At 35.1% G+C, this 24,541-nt stretch overlaps 1 protein-coding gene across 1 annotated transcript in view; it reads left to right on the top strand.

Moving 5' to 3' along the window:
- LOC150100598 (store-operated calcium entry regulator STIMATE-like) overlaps positions 1-23,425 on the top strand; it is a 132,012-nt gene extending 108,587 nt beyond the window's left edge. Inside the window, exon 7 of the mRNA XM_090401745.1 lies at positions 22,173-23,425. Coding sequence (XP_090257871.1) covers positions 22,173-22,367 — 195 coding nt within the window. The 3' untranslated portion in view covers positions 22,368-23,425. The remainder of the gene's footprint in view (positions 1-22,172) is intronic.
- Positions 23,426-24,541: the final 1,116 nt, after the last annotated feature.

Here is a 24,541-nt window from a genome sequence, read left to right as displayed (position 1 = left end):
TTGATTATTTAAATAATTTAAAATCTGAAATAATAGTAAAGTGTTGAAAATATTAATTTCATAGTGAAATTTTATTATTATTATTATTCGTGACACCTCCAAGGAGTCCGAAGACTCATCGTGGGAGGACACCTACTGTACAGCTCTCCTTCTCCACCACTACACAGAACCTCTACTACCAATCACCTACATCAATGCCATCTACTGCCCACAACCACCACCACAGCTAGTATTTTTTGTCTGTAAATTGCGTGTGTTCTGAAGGGCCGATTTGTCTGTATGCAGGATGAAAAACCTGAGTTTCTGGGAGAAAAAACTCTGCTACCTCTGTTTTATATCCAGCATTATTGAAATTCAGCCAATGCACTGGACATTTGTGAAAGTGTTTAGGTGGCAAAGGAATCGACTGATGTAAAACTACAACTTTGCTAACTGGAAGTCTGAAGTGGCTTCAAAAAGCATGCTTGGTCTATATAGCAGAGGTTTCTAGTAAAACAAAAAAATGTATATGGCAAAATGATTCTAAGGAATGCCGATGGCAGGGAGGTAACTGAATCAGGGATAAAGGTTAGATAATCTAGACTGCACAATTAAAAATGAAAAAAATAGCAACTCTGTTTTGAAGAGTACCATTTTAGATTTATTTTTCATTTCAGAGCACATTAAGTTATGTGACCAAGCATAATCATTTGTTTTTAATGTTGCACCCTCCTGAATGAATGACAAATATCACATAAAAATAATTAGTCAGAATAAAATGTGGATGAAATTTAAGGAGAAAGGTGACCCACAGGTACACGAACAGTACAAAGCACAGGCCAGAAGGGTAAGTAGTATGGTAAGAAAAGCAAAAGCAGATTATGGAAGGAAATTAGCAATGCGAGCTAAAGCGAATCCCAAACAGTTCTTTCAATATGCTGCATGTAAAACATAAAATGTATGTGGCCAAATGATTCTAAGGAATGCCGATGGCAAGGAGGTAACTGAATCAGCTGAAATAATAGAATCACTAAGCGAATACTTTGCAAGAGTTTATCGTCCAGGCTGTGATATTGCAGGAATGAGAGAACGAATGGCTGATACAGGAATTGAAGTGAATGAATGGAATAGAGGTGAATAGTATATTACAGAAACTTAATGTAAATACATCTGTGGGATTGGTTGGTATACCAGCTCGAGTCTTACGTGAAGCGGCAAAGGAATTGTCAGTTCCGTTGACCGTGTTGTTTAATTTAAGTCTCAGCTCTGTGTTAGTCTCGATAACTGGTCTGTGGAAAGAGGGGAAGATAGTTCCATTGCATAAAGGAGGTTCCAAGACTGCTGTTGTAAATTACTGATCGATCAGCATATCAGGAATCATTGTCAAGGTTTTGGAGATATTAATCAAGAGCAAAATACAGGAATGGATAGATGAAAATGGGATACTGTAGGAAGGACAGCATGGTTTTGTGAAGGGTAGATCATGCCTCAGTAACTTGCTCATGTTTTATAATACAGTGTCAGCTGAACTGGATAAGGGTAATGGGTTTACAGTAATAATACTTCTGGACTTTGCTAAGGTCTTTGACAGGATACCACATGGAATTCTAATCAGCAAACTGCAGCACATGGGGATGGATAGGAGGGTGGTTGATGGAGAGAGATCAGAGAGTAGTTTATTCATGAGTGGAGTCCAAGCTTCATTTATTTGCTGACTATGCAAAGTTGGGTAGAGCAATAGTGAATGCACATGATGTCAAAATTTAGCTGGATGATTTGGATAGATTGGCAGTCTGAGCTAATGAGAATGGATGTCATTTTAATGTAGCAAAGTGTAAGGTTATGCATTTTGGGGTGAAAAAATTAGCGGCAGTATATCACATTGGTGAAACTGTACTCCAGGAGGTTGACAAAGCCAGAGATTTGGGTGTGTTGGTGGATAGGGAGTTGAAGTTTAGTAGCTAAATCAGTTCATCAGATCACTTGGTTACTGAAGAATACTTTGACGAGCAGAGATAAGCAAGTTATTGTTCCTCTTTATTGAGCCTTGATAAGACCCCATCTTGACTACTGTGCCCAGATCTGGACCCCTGGGTTTCTTCTTCTTGATGGGGAGGAGGTAGAGAGGATCCAGAGGTGAGTAACCAAGATGATAGCTGGTCTATGAAATGAACCTTACGAGAACAGGTTGAAAATCTGTGGGTTACGGAAGTTGGTTGATAGATCAGAAAAGGGGTGATATGATTGAGACATTCAAATTACTGAAGGGTTTTTACAAGATTAATTCAGAGGAAATTTTTCAGAACAGTGATGGGAGAACTAGGGGCCATCCATGGAAACTGAGCAAGAGTGTAGTTAGCAAGGGTGTTAGAACTAGGTTTTTTATTTGTAGAGTGGTGAATGAGTGGAATAGGCTGCCAGAGTTTGTTGTGGGTACCATGACTGTAAATGAATTCAAAGCAATGATGGATACTGTGCAAATGCTGAATAGTTGTTCTTGATATGATGTTTAGGGCCTCCCTCGATGAGTCTAAGGACTCCTTGGAGTCCTTAGACTCATCGAGTTAAAATTCCTAGATACAGATTTATTTATTTCTTTAACTTCAGTCCCTCCCGACTACTATCCATGAAAAGTTGTAAACGTGCAGTACACTGGTAACTGTGGATGGGCTAAGGATTTTTTTCTATTTTTTTATATAAATTATTTTTATATAATAATAAAAAAAAATTTAATATTATATAAAAATATTTTTTAATATTTATATTTATATTTTTCACCTGGTTTAAAAACCCTTCCTTCCAAACATGAAACCTTTTCAGGACACTTCAGAGCTCCAATAACAGAGTGGTTGTCTCACTTTAGGTGATGAAATTCATCTCCCACTTAAAGAAAATCACAAAACATCTATGCCCTCAGTGAGATTTAAACCTATAGCTTGTTGGTTGGAGAGCAGATACCCTAACCACTCGACTAACAAGGACAGCAAATCACATATACTGGAATAAAACAAACTTCCATATTTTTAAGTTTGAAAATATACTAACAGATGTGTTTTATTTGTATTCAGCAATTTTTAAATTTTATTTCCAAAGTAGCAAGCTAATTGTTAATGATTTTTAAAATATTAAAGTTGTTTCTTATTTAAAAAAATTCTACTCCAAAACCTGTCATAATATTTTCTTCCCCCCAACTGACAAACGTTAAACAGAAAAATTAAAAGCCATCTTCAAATCTGTTTCCTTTAAAAAAAAAAAAAAAAAGCTTTTCTCTCTCTTTTTCTTTTATTTTTTTAACATATGATCATGGTCACAAAACAGTTGAATTGAACAGCAAAATTTTATCTTATCTGAGTTTATATGAGGAATTATTACTTTTGATCAACCTTTAGATTCCTTTTTCGTTAATGTTCTTTTAGATAGGCATCACTAGAAATTGTTAACCAGTTGACATCTTGCACATTTATGATCCAGATTAATATTCCTGGATTCATTAATTCCTAGAAGTATTTTGATGGGTTAATTAAGTTTCCCTTTTGTTATTTAGTATTTTTATCAGTTCCTGACATGTGCTCTGTCAGTATGTACAGGATACTCTGATACATGTATCACAGTATCCTGTAGATGCATGTATCACATGATTAAATTTGTTTCTAGAAATTCTTCTAGAAACAAATTATTTTTATTATTCTAGAAATTCTTCTTATCTGTTCCAAATTAAAGTTTTTTTTGTCAAGTCGCTGATATTGTTGGATCTAATATTTCAATTTTCAGGATACTACCAGATGCATCAATCCACTAAGATTCTGGTCTTCCTTTCAGTCTTTTCCTGGGCATCAGATACCTGTTTTTCTAACATCTCCTCTCACATTTTGTTTAAGTGACCATACAGTGTTAAATTAATCATTCTTAAATACTAAGGTCGAGTTCCTTTCAAGTCTTCATGTTTAATGATTCTTCCATTTGTCCCATCTGTTCATTCTCATAATCTTTTTCAGAACAAACTCTTATATCTGTGGAATCTAGTCTTTGATCAACTATTATTTATAACTCACCTTTTAGATCCATATGTTTAAATTAGTTTATTGTCATATAATGTACTGCTACTTTACTGTGATGACTAATTTCTCTCTTATTCCAAATAAATATATTCAGGTGATTCCTTGCCACCCCAGTTTGCTTATTCTATTATCTATTTCCATATTTAGTTTGCCATCCTGATTAAAAATTGTTCCTGTATAGATGAAATTTTTTACTTGAACCTAGCAGAATCAGATGCTGCTCTCTTTAGAATGCAGCTTCTTATGTTCCTGCCTGTTTTCCTAGGTTTTTCTTTTTATTGCTGATTTTCATATGAAATTTGTGACTGTAGTTAGTCAGTTCAGTTAGACTTGTATTGGATTTATTTTGTGCTGGACATAAAAGCTTGAATAACTGGAGATAGTAACAGCCATATCTTATCATGATTTTACTTTAAATCATCTTTCTGCATATATATCTTTCAGTTCTATCTGCTGACTTGCAGCTTAATTGCTTTCTAGAATGTTTCATTTACACCATCTAATGTAGTGTTTTGAAAAACTTTTCTCTTGTGCTTTGTCTTTTATATCTATCAGATGTATTACAGTTTTGTCTCAGTTGTCTCTCAATTGTTGGTCCTAAAGTAAAAAAATATGGTCCTGACAACTTCTGTGGTTTGAACCTAGCTTGTACAATCCCAAGTTTTTCACAATTTTTTTCAGTGTCTTCTCAAGTATACTTCCATAAATCTTACCTGAAACAACTCACTAGGGAAATTCCTCTGTAACTCAAACACATTTACAAAACTTTTTTTTTTTTTCATTAATTTTCCTTTTCATCCTGATAAGCCATTGAACAAGTTATTCCCATCCTTTTCTCCCTCCCTCAAGTGCACGGGGAGATGGAGAGAGAGAGAGACACAGAGAGAGAGAGAGGAGTGGGTTTCATCTATGCTATCAGAAACATGAGAAACAGCTGTTTCTCATGTTTCTGATAGCATAGATGAAATTGGCTGGAAAAGTATTACTGATGATAATCAAAGAATTGCTTCCATCAAAAGAATTTAAGAATTTAGGAGGGTTGATTGGTCATTTGAGGCTATCTGGTGTGAGATAGAGGCCAATAACACAAAATATGTTGTTAGTTGCTTCTATGCATTGGAAGATTTGTACAATGAATGCATGCAGGCTGACAATTATTATGGGTACTTCAGTTATGAGGACAGACTGCAGGGAGGAAAGGGTGCATAACAGAATGGAAGTTATACAGTTACTAAGAGATAATTATCTGAAACTTATGTGATTACATGAAACTGCATCCTTAGGTTTGAGAGTGCTGGATCTAGTAAGGGCATCAGAAGATATCCATTACCTAGGTAGTCTTCTCTCTGTCTCTGATTGAAGAAAGTGATTATACAATCATTCTGGGGGGGATGGGGGTATGGTGCCAAACACGGAGTTCTCAGTTAACAAAGTGTATATGTGGAACCTTGTCATCTTCCTTATACCCTCTTTTACCTTGCGGTGTCGAGGGTCCATTGATCATCGGACCTCACTCCGTTTACAGGATAAGGTGGTCAGCCTTATGCCCCTGTGTATCCTATAGCCTGTAGTGTTGAGTTCTCAAGGCCAGTTTGCCTGCTTTGCGGGATGAAAAACCCCAGAATAAACTGGGGAAAAACCCTGCTGTCCACGCCCAAGACTGGCTAACTTGGCTATGGCTGAGGAACATCCTTCAAGCTCCTCACGTCACCGACGGGAATCGAACCTAGGACACTCCTTCCCCAGGCATATGGTTGCGAAGCGCATAGCCACTAGGCTAACCGCGTGGACATGTGGAACTATAAAGCCACCAATTATGATAAACTTAAAAGGCATCTTGGAAGCCTGCCATTCCATAAGAAGCACAGAACACAGAAACATTGAAAATATCAACTGCATTGTGCATGGAGAACCTATAGAACAAGCAAAACGTTTCCACTATTTAGTCCTCACTGGGTCTTAAGTACTGGATGTTTCCCATTGTATGCAAGGACAGAACTGGAGGTGGTCCTGCTCATGGAGGAGTAGCTATCTTAGTGGGCAGTCATACTCCTTTCCATCATGTCCAACTTAATACTTCTCTGGAAGCAATACTGATTTGTGATTTGCCTATCTGTGGGATTTCTTATTACAGTATGTTCATTTTATTTACCACTAAGTGCTGAGTTAAATGAAATCGATCTTGATACCTTATCCTGCAACTACCTGAACCCATACTCCTGATGGGCGACTTTAATGGTCACAGCACTCTGTGGAGGTAGCACCAACACAAATAGATGAGGTAGAATCATTGAAAGAATCCTTGACAATAATCACCTCTCCCTTTTGAATAATAGACTCAATACTTTCTTCCATATGCTTACCTGCTCATGTTCTGCAATTGATCTTACAATCTTCTACCCTTCTATTCTTCCACTGTTCACATGGGACAAAGAGAACATATATGGAAGTGATCACTTTCCTGTTCTTTTCAAAATGTCTTCACAGGGATCATGTTCACCTACACAGATGCCCATATGGAAAATGGAACAGGCTGACTGGAACACTTCTTCATTTTTCTCCATTTCCACTCTCTCCAAAGTCTTGGTAGAACCCAGAATGCCAGATAGCCAAAAAAGATCAACACAGAGCATGGGATATATTTCATAGATATCCCACAACATCAAACTTAACAGCTTTTAAGTGTGCTGAGGCCAAAGCACATTATGTGAGACGTCAGAGTCAAAAACAACAATGATAACTGATCAGGTAAAGTAATCCAATTTACCTGATCAGTTAATCAAATGATCAGTGTAAAAATTCTATGGGATAAAATCTGGAAATTTATTTATTTATGCTTATGGCTACATGAAACTAGTAAGTGAAGAGTACAATCACAATTTCCAGCAACAAATGATGAAAATCTTAACATATAAAAGTTCATTACATAAAAGGCACAACAATCTGGAAATGAAAGGTAGATATAGAACACACTGTTTATCTACCTTAAACCATAATGAAAGTGTTGTCATTGCTGATCCCAAACCTATTGCAGACACTTTGGGAGAAAATTTTGTGAGAATCTCAGCAACAGCTTCATATCCTCCTGAATTTTTAATACTGAAAGAGCAACAGAGAAACAAAGGTTACATTTTTCTGCCAGTGAGATTGAGCCATACAATCAGCCATTTGTTAAGGAGGAACTAAAAAGAGCTCTTTCACTGTCTCACCTTAGTGCAGTAGGGCCTGATGACATCCATTATGAAATGATAAAACATCTCCCATCATTTTCTATTAATCTTCTTCTCTTAATATACAGTAGAATACTTGCAGAGAAGAGTTTCCAGATTCTTGGCATAAGTCAGTTGTCATTGCTATCCCAAAACCAGGAAAGGATCCAACACAAGCAAATAATTATTGACCTGTTACTCTGACTAGCTGTCTTTGTAACATATTAGAGAAAATGGTTAATGCCAGACTTCTCTGGTATTTAGAAAGCAACAATCTTCTCTCTGATATACAATGTGGCTTCTGTAGACATTATTCAACTTTAGACCATTTGGTCCATTTAGAAATTTGTATAAGAGATGCATTCCTGAAGCAAGAACATCTGGTTTTAGTTTTCTTTGACATGGAAGAAGCTTATGATACAGCCTGGAGATATGGCATATTAAAAGACCTCTATCACCTGGGTCTCAGAGGACACGTTCCTATATTTATTAAAAGCTTTCTGTCCAAGTGAACTTTCCAAGTCAGAGTGGGAAGTATATCATCTTTATCATGCACTTATATGTTCAAAGCTGGATTATGGGTCTGAAGTCTGTGGTTCTGCAAGGCAGAATAACCTGCAATGTTTGGATTCCATCTATTATCAGGGTACATGGATAACTACTGGTGCCTTTTGTACATCGGCCACTTAAAGTCTTTATGTTGAAGCAAATGAACTGGCTCGATCACTTAGACAGAAACAGTTGTCTCTTAATTATGCCTTAAAGATAAAGTCTCTCCCAGATCATTCTATGTCAACAATACAACACTGTATTCCTTTGATTTAATTTATATAAGTAACTGAAATGAGATAGTCAATTTCATCATCAATTCCTCACTTTATTCTTAAGGGATGGACATGATAGAGTGATTAGCACTACCCATTACATGTTTACATTATTACTGGATTGGTTTCAACAATAATTTTCTTCAAAGTAATCTGTTATTTGTCAAATCTTACATTTTTGTCTTCTGAGACACTGTTAACTTCATCAATCCACATAGATTTTAGTCTTCTGCTGAGTCTTTTTTCCTTCTATTCTGGCATCATATCAAATCTTTTCTCAGATTCTGTTTAAATGACCATATTACTTGATATTGGCTGTGCTCACACTTAACCGAATGCTAACAATGCTTCCTTTATAATATCTTCATTTTTAGTATTATTCTGCCACTGATGTCATCTTTTCACTCCTAATTTTTCTCAGAATTCTTATATCTGTGGTCTGTGCTTTCATGAACTGTTTTATTTCTAAATCAACTCTCAATCCTATAAGTTAATTTGAACACTATCTTGTATTCTCTTGAGCATTCGTGCTAATTTCACTCTTATTCCATATGAATTTATTCAGCTGACTCTTCACCATGATCACTTTGTGTTTTCTGTTTCCATATTCACTTTGCCATCTTCACTAAAAAATTGTGCTCAAATAGTTGAAACGTTTTACTTGTTCTGTCTGCCTGATAGAGATAATTTCAAAATATCTAAATTTGCCTAGTATCAGTAAAGCTAGTATGACATCAGTTCATAGATTAACTGATAATCTTTTAGTTCTCACCTGACAGATGTACTCAACCACATGGTTTTAATTTTTCTGTAATACAATTTCTGCCACACAAACAAAACAGTTCCATCTGAACACCAATCAATAGGTCTGGATATTCCAATATTCCAGCATCTGAGCAGGCTAGAAAAGAATTTCCTGTACAAGTGCCATCACAATCTGAAGTGCATGGGGCTTGCATCAAAGAGTATTCAAAACTGCACGGTAGTTCATGAAATGCTTTGTAAAGACCTGTAACCATTAAGTTTCCTGGAAATGAAATTAAGAACTTTCGATTCATATTTTCAGCTACTGAAAGTATGAACCAAAATTCATACTTCCAGTGGCTTTCTTCCAGTGTGTTTCTTATCCTTTAACTTTTAATACCTTCTTCCTTATCAGATTCCAAATGCAATCATCAGTTTTGTGCTTCTTTATTGTTTTGCAGCCGCTACTAGAAAGGATTGTCCACAGGTTACGACTAGAATCGACTTTGATCTGGACACTTAGTTATTTTTGTGAGTAATGTTCCATGCCATGCTAGCCTGCTGACTAGTTATAAGTATTAAAAACTATTGCGGCATTAAATCTTCCCTTTTGTATAGTCTTTATTTAAGGTAAGGGGGATAATAAGTCCCTCATTATTTTAAAGCCGGATACGAAACTCGGAGATTGAAATCTATCAACACCTATGAGTTTCATGCTGAAGAACTATCAGCGAGTCCAAACGCAAGTCAACACCTGGGTGGTACAACACTAGGGCAACTCAGAACAAAGGTGAGCAAGCGCCAACACTATCCTTAATATTTTCTCATAATGTACGACGCAGCTCCTAGGAGATGTATTACTGTTTTACATTATGACTAGAGGTCACTACCCAGACCAGTTTCGACCTCTATTGAGGTCTCATCAGTGAGTAGGTAGACCTGGATAATACTAAGGTTTAAGTGAACTGAACTTACATATACCCCTACTAACGAATTGCCAGACCAGTGTACCCATATATTATTATTACTATGATAAAGAGCCAAGAGGCTATTTTTCCGGCGGCGTAAATTAAGAGGCTTAATTTACGCTGCTGGAAAAATAGCCTCTTGGCTCTTTATCATAGTCTTTATTTGTTAACCTTACTGGAATAACCATTTCAGTAAGGATAAATATAATTTACTCCAGTTTTATTACTAGGAGGTCAATAAATTAGTATACTGAATTAATCTGCATGCCAATTTATTGACTTCAACCCTCCCCCTCCCTCCCCGTGCGTGTGTGTGACCATTCTGTTTACCTCGTTTCCCTAACACACTGCCTTTTCTCTTGTTCTGGGTTGAAAAAAACCTCTTTTTGCAGTGCAGCCACATTACTGTTGCCATTGTCTACCATTAAACAATAAAGCTTTTGACTGTTTTAAAACTGTACATGATTAGTGTACACTTTAAATATATTCATATAAACCAAAATTAATAAAAAGAATAAATGACTTAGAGTAAATGACTCCTATACTGTGGGTTAAAATTTTTATGCTGCAGCTACTGTATTATTAAAATAGGCCTCTGTAGCTCATTCAGTTTCAATGATGTCCTTTGGTGAAAGACCTGGGTTCATATCTTATCCAGGATATGATGAACCTTTATCAGGAGTTTTTGATTGAAGAAGAGTTGGCAGGTCTCATACGGAGGTATCAGAGTTTTTCCTCCTGGAAACTTAGATTTTTTTCATCCTACAAAATATGCAAACCAGGCAGAACACTTGAGTCATAATACACTATGCAGATAGGATTAACTGCCCTCTCAGAGCATTAATCGAGTTTCAATGAAATAAAGTTACTTGATTGTGACAGGCCAGCCTAACACCCAGTGGAAGTGGGTATTATTAGAAGTTTGTGTGTGTGTGTGTTGGGGGGGGGGGGGGTTCTGTAAGAAAGGAACATGGATTGTTAAATATCTTGCAACTATCTATAAGATAAGCAGGTGATTTTTTTTTAACTCTACATTATATTTAATTCTTAAATAAGATCCTTTATTGCATGAGAAATGGCATTGATATTCCTGCATAACACATTCTGGGATTACTGTGGCACACGTGCATATTTTTAGTCATTTTGGGATGTCTCATGTACTTAAAGGCAATAAGACATCCCCCATCAACAGCCTTGATTTGTTTCTTACTAATAATCCTTCCAACAATAATAAAGATGTGCATCTGTTACAGCCATTCTCATCTTAGTATTATTTTGCACTATAATAGTGCCAAATGGGATGAACAATGTGATTTCAATTCAGTAGTGTGCAGAAGTTGCAGTTCAGTGGTCTTGTCTTGACTAGGAGACAAAAAGGATAATGATGGTTTTATTAAAAAAAAAATTAAAGCCTTTGATTGCCATATGTAGTTTGAACAAATTTATGTAAACTTTTCTGCCCCACATTTATCAGAAGTACTGTTGTTTAACAAGTCACATATTGCACCTATAGATAACTGAAAACAGCTGCAGTTGTTTGCAGCCAAATTAATGCATATGTTCCTGCATATTATTGATATCTTCAGTCAGTAAAAATCTGTAAACTTAAACTACAGTGATACCTCGGCTAAAGAAGATAATTCGTTCCGGAATCACATTCGTTAGCCGGAACGTGATTTTCTGTTGGTTTCTATAGAAAATCGTTTAATTCATTTTGGGTGCTGCCTACTATTTAAAGATAAGTTTTATAAAATAGTAAAAAGCAGACTATAAAAGGGCAAAAACTCACCAAAGGCTGAGATGAACAGCTACCCAATTAGATGAAGGAGAATGGAAAGTAAAATGAAAAACTGACGATCTTTACACTATTATATACACTTTATTAAACTGAAAATATGTACACAACGTTTTTACTATTCTTCTTCCAAATTTTCAAAGTTTATTCAAGGTAAGTCTCCTCTTCTTCAGTAGCTGGCCTCTGTCTCTTTGCTAAAGGAGAAGTCAAAACAAAAATCTGTCCAAAGTTGATTGAACTTCTTTTTTTTTTTTTTGAGAATGTTTTTAAAGTGATTCAGACACTTGTCTTCAACCAAGGCACAAAGTCTGTTCGTTTCGGCTTTGTTGGGATGCCACTACAAAGTGGCATCCCAACAAAGACTGAAACTCTTCCCAGTAGTGCAGCATTTTTTTAATGTCGCCTGTTGGCATTCTTCCCTTTTTATTGCTGTCTTCCTCCTCTGATGAGCACTCTTTATCTTCCTTGTCTCTTTCCTGATTCAGTTGCTTTTTCAACTCTTTAAAATCTTCTGTTGTCAGATCTTTTGAGTGTTCTTCAACTAATTCTTCTACATCTTCTTCATTTACCTCCAGATGTAATGTTTTGCCCAAGGAGACTATCTTATCTACAGTGTCAGCATCTTCAGCATCTTGAACACTGGAAACAGCACTTCTTATCTTGCAGCAGTCTGGCCATAACTTTTTCCAGGCAGCTTTAAGTGTCCTAACTGACACTTCATCTCATGCCATGGCAATGACTTGAATAGCATGAAGGATATGATAATGATCCTTCCAGAATTCTCTCAGAGTCAGACTGGTAAATGAAGTTGTATCAAAACATCTTTGGAACATGTGTTTTGCATACAATTTCTTAAAGTTTGATATGACCTGTTGGTCCATGGGTTGCAAAATAGATGTGGTGTTTGCAGGAAGAAATTTTATCTTGATAAAGTTAAATTCTGCCTCCAAATCTTCTTCCAAGCCAGGTGGCTGCCCTTGAGCATTGTCCAGAAGAAGCTCAGCCTTTTCAGGCAAGTTTTCTTCTCTCAGGTGCTTTTTCACCATGGGCCCAAACACCTCCACGATCCACTCTGTGAATATGCTTCTTGTTACCCATGCCTTGGTGTTTGGCTTCTAATAAACACTAAGCATGGGCTTGCAAACATTCTCCTTCTTGAAAATTCTTGGTGTTTCAGAGTGGTAGCCCAACATTGGTTTAATTTTGAGATCACCATTTGAATTAGCACAAAATAAAAGAGTTATTCTATCTTTCATATGTTTGTACCCTGGCATACACTTCTCTTCTTTTGTGATGAAAGTTCTTTTGGGCATTTTGCTTCCAGAACAACCAGTTTCGTCACAATTAAACACTTGTTTTGGCTTGTATCCATGAATGATGGTCCACTCCTGAAATTCTCTAACAAACTTCTTAGCCTCCTCTTTATTTGCACTGGCTCCTTCCCCATGTCTAATTACACTATGGATCCCTGACCTTCTCTTGAACTTCTGAAACCATCCTCTGCTTCCTTTGAATTCTTCCTCTGGCTTTGCTGCAGATCATCTCTTGAGACATAGTGTCACCAGCCATTTGACGCTCATTTATCCAGATCATCAGAAGCTTTTCCATTTCTTCATTCACAGAACTTCTTTGGGATTGAGAGGCCAAGGTCTTCACATCAGCTGCCACTGAAGCTGCCTTAATCTACTCCTCTTTCTTCAAAATTGTAGCTATTGATGATGATGCTATGCCATGCTTGACTGCTAAATCCACAATTCTGGCTCCTCTTTCATATGCTGAAATTATTTTTCTTTTGCTCAATTGTGAGCAACTTTCTGCTTCCCTTTTGTTTGTCACTTACTTTTTTTGGACCCATTGTCAAGGAAATTTTTTTCTGAAAAATATAAAAGAAATATGACATATAGCATATTATTTATTTAATTAGATAAGAATAGAATTTACTAATTATAAATTAACCCCCCATAGTAGAATTTAGCCAAGTAAAGAATAAATGCTATCACACTTACCTCTCGCATTCACAGCCACACGGAGCATGCACTGTACTGACACTGGTATGAGGTGTCTCACTTCTCGCTGTCTCGAACGTAAACAACCCAGTCGGGTTGGTGGGTCTCCCCTATGTGATGTGGTTAGCTCATTTCTTTGTCACACAACATACAGATGGAAAAGATAAGCTCCTGGAATGGCTCGACCATTTATGTTTGCTGCTTTATGTTAGCACACACATCCACTAAAACATTCGTTAGCCGAGTCCGAAAAACAGGGGAAAAAATCTTCGTTAGCTGAGAAATTCATTAGCAAGATCACTCATTAACAGAGGTATCACTGTAGTACCATAGTTTACACTATGTGTTAGATAAACTGGGAAATCCCTGCTCTGAAGACTTAAGATAGCTTTGTGCTATTTCTGGTCTCTTTTAATTAACATGTTCATGCTAGGCATCATACAAATATAATTGGTATTTTGTTGAAAGCTTTTCACTTGGTTATACTATAAATTAAAGATACCAAGAAATTTTATACTTGGTTTAATCCATTATCCAATGGATTAAACTTCTTCCCTTCAAGTATTAGCCTAATAACTAATATTTAAGGAAATGACAGCGTATACTGGAAATATAGATTAAATAAACTTTAATATACACTTTCCGATATTTCGGCGAACGTTACGTTGCCATCTTCTTGGGAACTTACTAAAAAGACACGTGCACACAAGTACTAATACAACAAATGAGACTGAGGCTAGGACGCTAGCGTTTTCCTAAAGTCCTGATGGTGCCCCCTGGCGGGCTATATTGGTAGTTCTTGGCCTTTGGGCTGAAGTTCTTTTGATAAAAGTTTCCCAAATTTGGGGCAGTTTCATGCATCCAAATTTGTTGAGGTTTGGCATGTTCCTAAGGGCCGAGGCTGATTCCATGAATAGTCTTTCATACTTGAACTTGCTGCGGTGTATTACTGTGGCGAGTATCCAGAGCGTGGTCTGCAAGCCCAGAGTGGCTGTACTGGTGAAATCGGATGTAATCCTTGTGTTCTGAGATTCTGATATTTGCTGTCCTGCCTGTTTGGCCAAAGTAGGACAGTTTACAGCTGCAAGGGACCTGGTATACACCAGGTAGGTCTAGGGGAAGTGGTTGGTCTTTGGTGGAGCGGATAAGGGATGCCAGTTTTCTATGTGGTCTGTAACAAGTGGTCAAGTCATGTTTTTTTAAGATTTTATTGATTTTTTCTGAGGTGCCTCTGATGTAGGGAATAGTGATGGATTTAGAGTAATCTATGGGCTCCCATATCTATGGGCTCGCATATATGGGCTCCCAAAAATACACAAAGAAAATGTGCCATTACGTCCCATAGTGGATGGCATTGATTCCCCCACTTACAAACTAGCCAAGCATTTAGCCAAAGCGCTCTCACACTATACTGGCAATACACCATCACACATAAAAAACTCAGCCCACTTCAAAGCCAGTATAGGAAACCTTACACTCCAACACAATGACATAATGGTCAGTTTTGATGTCTCCTCCCTATTCACGAATGTCCCTCTCAAAGAAACCTTAGAGCTAATCCAAGCTAAATTTCCTCCCGATATCTCAGCCCTATTTCAGTTTACAATGAACTCAGGCTATTTCGTTTGGCAGGAAAAATTCTACAAACAGATAGAGGGGACAGCCATGGGTTCACCACTTTCCCCACCCTTGGCCAACTTCTTCATGGAGATGTTTGAAGAGAAAGCCTTAAACTCAGCCCCACAAAAACCTACCATATGGCTTCGCTATGTTGATGATGTTTTCGCTATTTGGCCACATGGCCCGGATTCACTCCTCTCCTTCCTAACACACTTGAACAACCAACACCCTAGAATCAAATTCACCCTGGAAAAAGAGGAAAACAATAACCTCCCCTTCCTAGACACACTAGTCACCCGCCAACCTGATGGAACCTTGGTTTTCTCAGTTTATAGAAAACCCACCCATACAGGCAGATACATTCACCAACAATCCCACCACCCCCCCTCACAACAATATGGAGTTATTAAAACATTATTCAACAGGGCAAAAATAATCTGTTCTAATAATCAAGCCCTAACCACTGAACTAAATCACATCCGTGACACTTTCTCAGCCAACGGCTACCCCCTCCAAAAAATCCAAAAAATACTTAACCCAGTTATCCACAACCCACCACCCCCTTCCCTTCACAAAAAAGATTACTCTAAATCCATCACTATTCCCTACATCAGAGGCACCTCAGAAAAAATCAATAAAATCTTAAAAAAACATGACTTGACCACTTGTTACAGACCACATAGAAAACTGGCATCCCTTATCCGCTCCACCAAAGACCAACCACTTCCCCTAGACCTACCTGGTGTATACCAGGTCCCTTGCAGCTGTAAACTGTCCTACTTTGGCCAAACAGGCAGGACAGCAAATATCAGAATCTCAGAACACAAGGATTACATCCGATTTTACCAGTACAGCCACTCTGGGCTTGCAGACCACGCTCTGGATACTCGCCACAGAATAAGATGGAAGAAAGCCACAGTAATACACCGCAGCAAGTTCAAGTATGAAAGACTATTCATGGAATCAGCCTCGGCCCTTAGGAACATGCCAAACCTCAACAAATTTGGATGCATGAAACTGCCCCAAATTTGGGAAACTTTTATCAAAAGAACTTCAGCCCAAAGGCCAAGAACTACCAATATAGCCCGCCAGGGGGCACCATCAGGACTTTAGGAAAACGCTAGCGTCCTAGCCTCAGTCTCATTTGTTGTATTAGTACTTGTGTGCACGTGTCTTTTTAGTAAGTTCCCAAGAAGATGGCAACGTAACGTTCGCCGAAATATCGGAAAGTGTATATTAAAGTTTATTTAATCTATATTTCCAGTATACGCTGTCAATTCCTTAAATATTAGTTATTATGTCTAACCAGCGTATAAGCCTCTCAACAAGAACAAGTATTAGCCTGTTACAGAGCTATCTTTAGCCCTTTAGTACAGGCATGGATTAAACCAAGTATATATTTCTTGGTATCTTTAATTATAATTGGTATTTGTATGGTACCTGGCAATAGAATACCTAAATAGCCTATTTCAAAATAATGGACAAAGGAAATTTTTTATAAGAATTTTTGATCACCTCACATGTATTACATCTATTCTTTAACCCCAGGAAAAGACTTTAGTTTACAGAGTTTATTTCTAAGAAATATAAGAAAAGCCTGGCTAATCCTAAAAGATTAGAAAGACTTCTCTTATTTTTGAAAATTATCTGAGGTAAAATGGTGAAATAAAGAATTGTGAAGCTTTATGTGAAATCTGCGTTTTTAAATCTGGTGATGTATACATAGACTTTGAGAGTGTAATACATGACAAAAAAAATTTTATATTACAAGATATTGAATTTTCTTCTGTAAATGGTATACAAAAAAATCTCATTATTTTTTGAAAGGAACAGTAATGGTTTTCTATATAATGTTTGGTTTATTTTTGATGACTGAACTGGAGGAATATAAGAATGGAAACCGTTCATTATGTAAGTAGAAATTCAGCACCAGTATGTAAATAATTGAAAGTTCAAAGAATTAATTGATAATTCAAGTACACATTCTCAAAGCAATGTTTTATTAACTTTAAAAGAAAAAGTTGTAGAAAATGCAAATAAAAAATATAGATCACTATGCTTTACCGTCCTAATATGAAAGTGCAATATTCCTAGACATGTGGGGTGTGTGTGGGGGGAGTACTGATTGCCTTTGTTTACTTTTTTAATATTTTTGTAGATAAAGCACCATGGTATAATCATAAAAAAAAAAAATATATATATATATATATATATATATATATATATATATATGTATGTTACAGTTAAAGTGATAAATCCAGTTATTAATAATTACCAGTTAAAGTGAATAATTTATGAGAATTAATCACTTTAACCAGTTAAAGTGAATAATTCCTAGAGGAGTCTGGTAAATGTAATAAAAACATGTTTATAGGTTTTATATATAGGTTTTCATTTCTCAATAGAAATTATAACAGGTTAGGTTAGTTTAGTATATAATGAAAAAAGTAAGGAAATTATTTCTTTTGCACTCAATGAAATCAAATCATTATAAACTAACCTAACCTTTATTGGTTAGGTTAGTTCATAATGAAAAAAAGTAAGGGAAGTACTTCTTTTGCACTCAATGAAATCAGAAATCATTATAAACTAACCTGGATGTCGCATGTCGAACCACAGTGTAGTCATAGTTTATTGTGGGCAGATTCATGGGGATGAAAGATAAACGTTGTAGGGGCCGAGCTTAATGATTGCGGGCAGATAAATGGGGATAACAAATAAAAGTTGTGGGCAGATGAATGGGGATATTAGATAAATGTCGTTGCTGTACCTCTTTCCTCATCAATGGAGAAAAACACTGATCAGTTCCTCTCTGATTTATCTATCATCCCCATTCATATGCCCACAACAACTTTTATATGTTATCCCCATTTATCTGCCCACAATCATTAATCTCGGCCCACGACAAACTGACTACACTCTAGTTCGACATGCAACATCCAGGTTAGGTTAGGTTGTTGTTGTCTTGTCCTTTGAAGAGTCTTAGGTTAGGTTAGTTTATAATGATTTCTGATTTCATTGAGTGCAAAAGAAGTATTATCCTTTTTTCATTATAAACTAACCTAACCAATAAAGGTTAGGTTAGTTTATAATGATTTCCAACTGATAAAGGTTAGGTTATGATTTCTGATTTCATTGAGTACAAAAGAAGTACTTTCCTTACTTTTTTCATTATAAACTAACCTAACCTGTTATAATTTCTATTGAGAATGAAAACCTATAAACATGTTTTTATTACATTTACCAGACTCCTAGGAATTATTCACTTTGACCAGTTAAAGTGATTAATTCTAATTATTCACTTTAACCAGTAATTATTAATAATAACCGGATTTATCACTTTAACCGTAACATATATATACAAACAGTCAGGTCTCTGTTTGTGCGGTAGATAGGTTCCACAAAAAACCGCATATAAAAAATCGCAAAAAAAAGGCCTAACTTACGTTGAAAAAAAATCAGGGATATGTTCCATAATTTTCTGAAACCGTATAAAACAGAAGCAGTGAATTAAAATAAATCTAAAATCACATAAAAAAAAGTTTATGAAAATTCAGGAAAATAAGAATGCCTAAATTTGTTTTAAAGCTTTATTCATTTAATTTTATTGAAAAGTAACATTTTATTTTTTTAACATTTTGTCATCAGAATTATCATCGCTATTAGACGATATTCGGCAATGTTTGCGAACTGGTGCAAAATCACTTTCATTATCAGAAGATGTAGTCAGCACATCAGATCTGTATGGTAAAGGCAATGGTTCTTCACAAACAGAATTAGCTTCACCCTCATTCTGTGCTGATTTTTTTCTTCTGACAATGTAATCAGTGATTAAACTTTGCAATGATGATTTCACAAATTTTTTATACACCTCGCGATATATCCAGACATACAGTTCTTCAGCTCACGTTGGAATTTAAAGGCTTGTTCAGAATTTGTGTCATTAACAAGAAAATGATTTTCCAATTTATTGCACAGTTTATCACCTCGAATTATATTTACAGACGGGGACAAGTTTTTCTTCTGCTTCACTATCGTTTTCTGGATCTTCGGCGATATATAAATTTAATCGATATCCAATAATATCATCATCACTTAAGGCATTATCCACAAGCAATTCGTCTACATCATCCTAGCTAAATGTATCAAAACCTTCTCCACCAATTTCATGTGCCAATGTAATGATTTCAGCTGATAATGTAGATGTTTGCATGGTTGTACTGTTTGCAACATCCAGGCCAAGCTGCTTTCCAGCAGGCATTTAAAGTTTGTGGTCTTATTTCAGCAATAGTAGATGCAACATGATTTAAGCAGTCTAAAATAGAAAATTTTTTCCAAACGTCAGTTACTGTTAATGCTTCATTTTCTAGTTTATCCAATATAAATTGAAAAGTGTGCTTAATGTAGTATTTTTTAAAAGTAGCAGTTATGCCTTGATCTAATGGCTGAATAATGCTTGTTTTATTGGGTGGAAAAAACACTACCTGGATATTCTAAATGCAGATTTTTCTAAATTTTCACCCATGAAAATTTCAGGATGACTTGGTGGATTGTCAACAATTAATAAAACTTTAAAATCAAGAGCTTTTTGCTTCATATATGTTTCCACTTCTGGTACAAAGCAATTATTGAAGTATTCAGTAAATACTATTCAGTAAATACAGCAGTTTTTACCCAGGCCTTTGTATTAGCCATCCAATGTACTGGCAGCTGTTTTCGATCTTTGCCTTTTAGAGCATGTGGTCTTAGAAATCGATTTACTAGAGGGATTTCAACATTCGGTCTCCTGATGCATTGCTACAAAGTAACGTTACTCGATCTTTGCTTGCTTTTTTCTCAGACTTTGCGATGCAAGTTCGACTAGGCATTTTCTTCCAAAACAATCCTGTTTCATCAGCGTTAAACACTTGATTGGGACAATATACATTATGTTTAATAATTTTGGCAAACTTTCTTGGAAATTTTGGCTACTGCAACCTCACCTGTAATCTTCACGTAATGAAGTGCATTCCTTTTTAAAAACCCGGTTAACCATCCTTTGCTGGCCGAATATTCTTTATCAGCCTGGGAAGCAGAAGTAGACAGCTCCAATTGCTTCATCTGTTCATATAACCAAAGAACGTTTTGTTTAATTAAATAACCACTTATAGGAATTCCCCTTTGAGTTAATTTTTCAATCAAAATTATGAGCGCTTGTGCCGTGTTTTCTAATAAAGCATCTCTTGAGTACGATGATAATTTGGCACTTACTTTTGTGCCAGAAATGACAGATATTCTTATTGCGACTTTATTCTTTTTAATTGCTCTTATAGTTGATTCGCCTAAATTAAAATGTTTACCAATCACCATAGATCCCTCTCCTTTTGCTAAGCAATCTAAAATTACAATTTTCATTTCCAAAGAAATTGCTTTTCTTTGGTGCTTTTTTTTCTCCATTGTACCAAATTTAATTAATTATTAATGAATACATTACAAAATAACCAAGGTGTTCCATGAAAATTTCAGGATTTGTGAAGTGTGTTTTCATCGTAGGAAAAGTTTAGGAAACACTGGATTACCCTATTATCGGAATGGATTCTCCTTCTGTTGACATGCACAGAAGTGTCGAAAGGTCTCGTATCTGTGGGCGTGCACCACAAAAAAAAAAAAGATCCGCATAAAAAGAGACCCAAGTGTTTGTATATATGCATACCTTACTTGGCACAGAAACCAACCTATTTATATAATGTATAATATTTTTAAAACGAAATGTTATATTTTTAACTTGAAGTGGAAAGGACAATATGTGGTCAAGCATGAGTATGTTGTGCTCCCACCAAGCACAGCATACTCATGATCACAGCCTGGCATAAATGTGTTAAGCAAGGATGGTGATAAATCATCATCCTGTTTTGTTTGTTTGCCAGACTTCATATTTCCAAGCTGGAAACAGATTTGCAAATATCCTCACTATAAAAGCATTAGAATGCAGAACCATCTTGGTGTTGTGAAGGCTTTACCCAATGGGCCAAATTTTCTTTATAAACGAAAAGGAGCTGATGCAAAATTACTCTTGGAAATTATTCTATATATCATAGTCTTCTTCACTTCGATTGAAGAAAATATTACATATTGGTAGAGTAGGTAAAAGCTTCATAACTCTTCCAAGGATGCTTCTGCAGTATGGATGTTTGCAAATCAGTTTTCAGACTTGGAAATTTGAAGTCTGACAAAACACACACAAATAAACAATGATTTTTAGCCCTATTGCATGATGCCACCACTACCCCGTTTTTAATGAGACATGAATGAAATAGCATGAAACTATTTACATGAAACTTCAGAGTAGTGATTTCATTTTCTAGTTCTAAGTTTACAGTTTTTAGGTAAAGTTGCTATAAAATAAAGCATCAAAATTAGAGCCTAATGCAAGTATTGCAAATTCAGGAGTTTATTATTATTTAACTGATTCATGAATGATCTTAGTTTTTACTTTTTTTGCAATTGTAGATGATAGGTAGGAAAAATTAATTATACATCACATTGTATTGTATACCATGATAACTAATACTTTTGTTACTTTATCAACTGGCACTTTAAGATCAGAAATCTATTACATTTACTTAAACTAAGAGGATATTAAATCCCTCATTATTTCAAAGCTGAATAAGAAACTCAAAGATCAGAATCAAAGCGTTTCGTGCCAAATATATTATAGTAAACTCTTTGATTCCGATTTGAGTTTCTTATTCGGCTTTGAAATAATGTGGGATTTAATATCCCCTTAATTTAAATAATGTTACATCGCCAAAGTGAAGCCTGTTGGCTCTTTATTTAAGTATTACATTAAATTTGCAAAGGTTTTATTTAAGATATTAAATAAATATTAAAAACTATAAATTAGGGTTTTTAAATATTTCTATGTTCTAGTGAAATGACTTGCATTACCCTTGTTTAAAAGATAATTAACAAAAGGTATTATTTTTACAGGTCATTATGTTTTGGGTTGTGGATAATCTGCTTATGCACAAACCGAGCCATCGAACATTAACCCATACAAAAAACAAATCGAAAGTTCAATATGTGGAAGCAGAACAAGATACTGTGTCGGAAACAGAAGTTTTGCTCACTGCAGACGATGTTGATGATCCTGAAGCTATATGTCAGCATAGACATCTTATATGATGATTTTTCTATTTTTATTTGTATCATGACTTTAATTTATATGAAATATCAAATATTTTTGCCTAAATATGTGTAAGAACAAATTAATTAGATTATATTAAAATTATTAATGTAACTTTTGTAAATATTATATCTTTGTTCCAATGTTTGATGTCTGAAATCTCATTTTCTTTCAAATATAGTATGTTTATCAGTATTTTTACATCACTATTTTATAGCATGTGCCATATTTCTTCTTAAAATGCTATATCTCACAGGATATACAATTAGTTATGTTATCTGGTCAGATGGACCTAGTTTCTATGCTCACCAGCATAGCAGTGCAAAGTGAATATGGTATTAAGAAAAATAGGTCTTTCTTATTTTACTATCAGTTTTAATGTGTACAGATAAAAATCTATGTTTGGTTTGCTTTTCTTTAAAATGATTTAAATAGTCAAACTAGGTGGCACACTATTAAAATATATCAATTGATATTTATTAGCCAAAAAAGAACATAATTTATGAAAGTGAAGAGGCAGAAGAAAGAAATAAAATAATTCCTTCCTGAGAAAAAGTAATTATCATTACCTTATCTCTGGAATAATAATAGGAATTATTACGCATTATGAGTGAAAAATTTTACTCATATTAGGGAAGTAATTTTGACAAGTCAAACAAAAAGTACAAATATAGCAGAGGAAGAACCTCTATATTTGTACTTTGTAATGTATGTAAACAGTCACTGGATATTTGACAGTATAATAAGAGAATCATGAAAGAAAAAAAAAAAAAAACCTTGCTTTCAATAAAACAAGGTAAAGATTACTATTAAAGGCAATAAAATAATATCCCATGCAGTTGCAATAATAGTGGATTTGGTAAAGTTTATGAACAAGAAAATTTTGCTCACTATAATATTCCCAAATGGTCCCACAGTATAAAAACAAAGTAAAAGAAAATCTATTGCATTTTTTTTTTTTTTTCCATGGAAATTCCTAACCAATAAATCTGAAAATGTGATATAAAAATTTGCTAACTTTATAAAAGTTAAGAAATAAAATAATTCATTGCCACAACTGTTTGTAATGCTTCCTTATGTTCATAAACATTATACACATGAATTACAAATGAGAGAAAAAAACTCATTGGCCTCATTATTCTTTTTGAATTAAAAAACCTTTAGCTATCACAGATGGATTTGCTTCTTAATTTATTGAAAGTGCTATTTCATTATTGCAGAATGATATTAATTTATATAATCTCACAAAAAAATAATTAAAAAAAATTGGATGATATTTCACAACTCAAAACCTACAGTACTACAACAAATCATATTCTTCAAAAACTAACCTGATCTTTTAAGTCAGTGAGGATACTATGTCATTATTATGATGCTCAAAAAGCATAGAAGATAATTGCTTTAACCAGCCAGTAAGCAACAAATCTTGCCAAACAAGAAGCACTTGCAACTCTCATGTGCACTGATACTTTATAATTTGCATGGTCTACAAAACTGAGTTATGGAGATTTCTCAACTTCCATTATAATATGCACATATGTTATAATATGTACTATAACAGACTACTGAAATGTCCCAAGTTCAATGATGCATTGCTGTTCTAAAGGGAATTCAATAGGTAAATTATCGATAATGAAAGTATGTAAGGAACATTTAAAGTTACGTGATATTGATTTAGTTTCTTCAAGTTACGAAGAACTACTCTTTATTAGATTTTGTTCAATTTGTTAGAAAAAGACACCATGAGAGTTAAGCAAAACTGCAAGGATCCACTTCAAATGAAAATAAGTTATGATTCTTTTCTTTAAACTGCATGGAAGTTTTTAAATTTGCAAATTTAATAAAATCATGTCTCCTTTAATATTGGTAAAAGACTTAATATTCCTAAAAGGATTAGATGGTGGATTTGATTTTGTTCAATTTGTTAGAAAAAGACTAAACATGAGAGTTAAGCAAAACTGAAAGGATCCACTTCAAATGAAAATAAGTTATGATTCGTTTCTTTAAACTGCATGAAATTTTAAATTTGCAAATTTAATAAAATCATGTCTCCTTTAATATTGGTAGAAGACTTAATATTCCTAAAAGGATTAGATGGTGGATTTGATTTTGTTCAATTTGTTAGAAAAAGACTAAACATGAGAGTTAAGCAAAACTGAAAGGATCCACTTCA

The sequence above is a fragment of the Typopeltis vanoorti genome, chromosome 12, assembly GCF_054136105.1.
Source record: "Typopeltis vanoorti isolate ZY-2024b chromosome 12, IOZ_Tvanoo_1.0, whole genome shotgun sequence".
Classification (NCBI taxonomy): Eukaryota; Metazoa; Arthropoda; class Arachnida; order Uropygi; family Thelyphonidae; genus Typopeltis; species Typopeltis vanoorti.
This window is presented reverse-complemented; position numbering and strand designations above follow the sequence as displayed.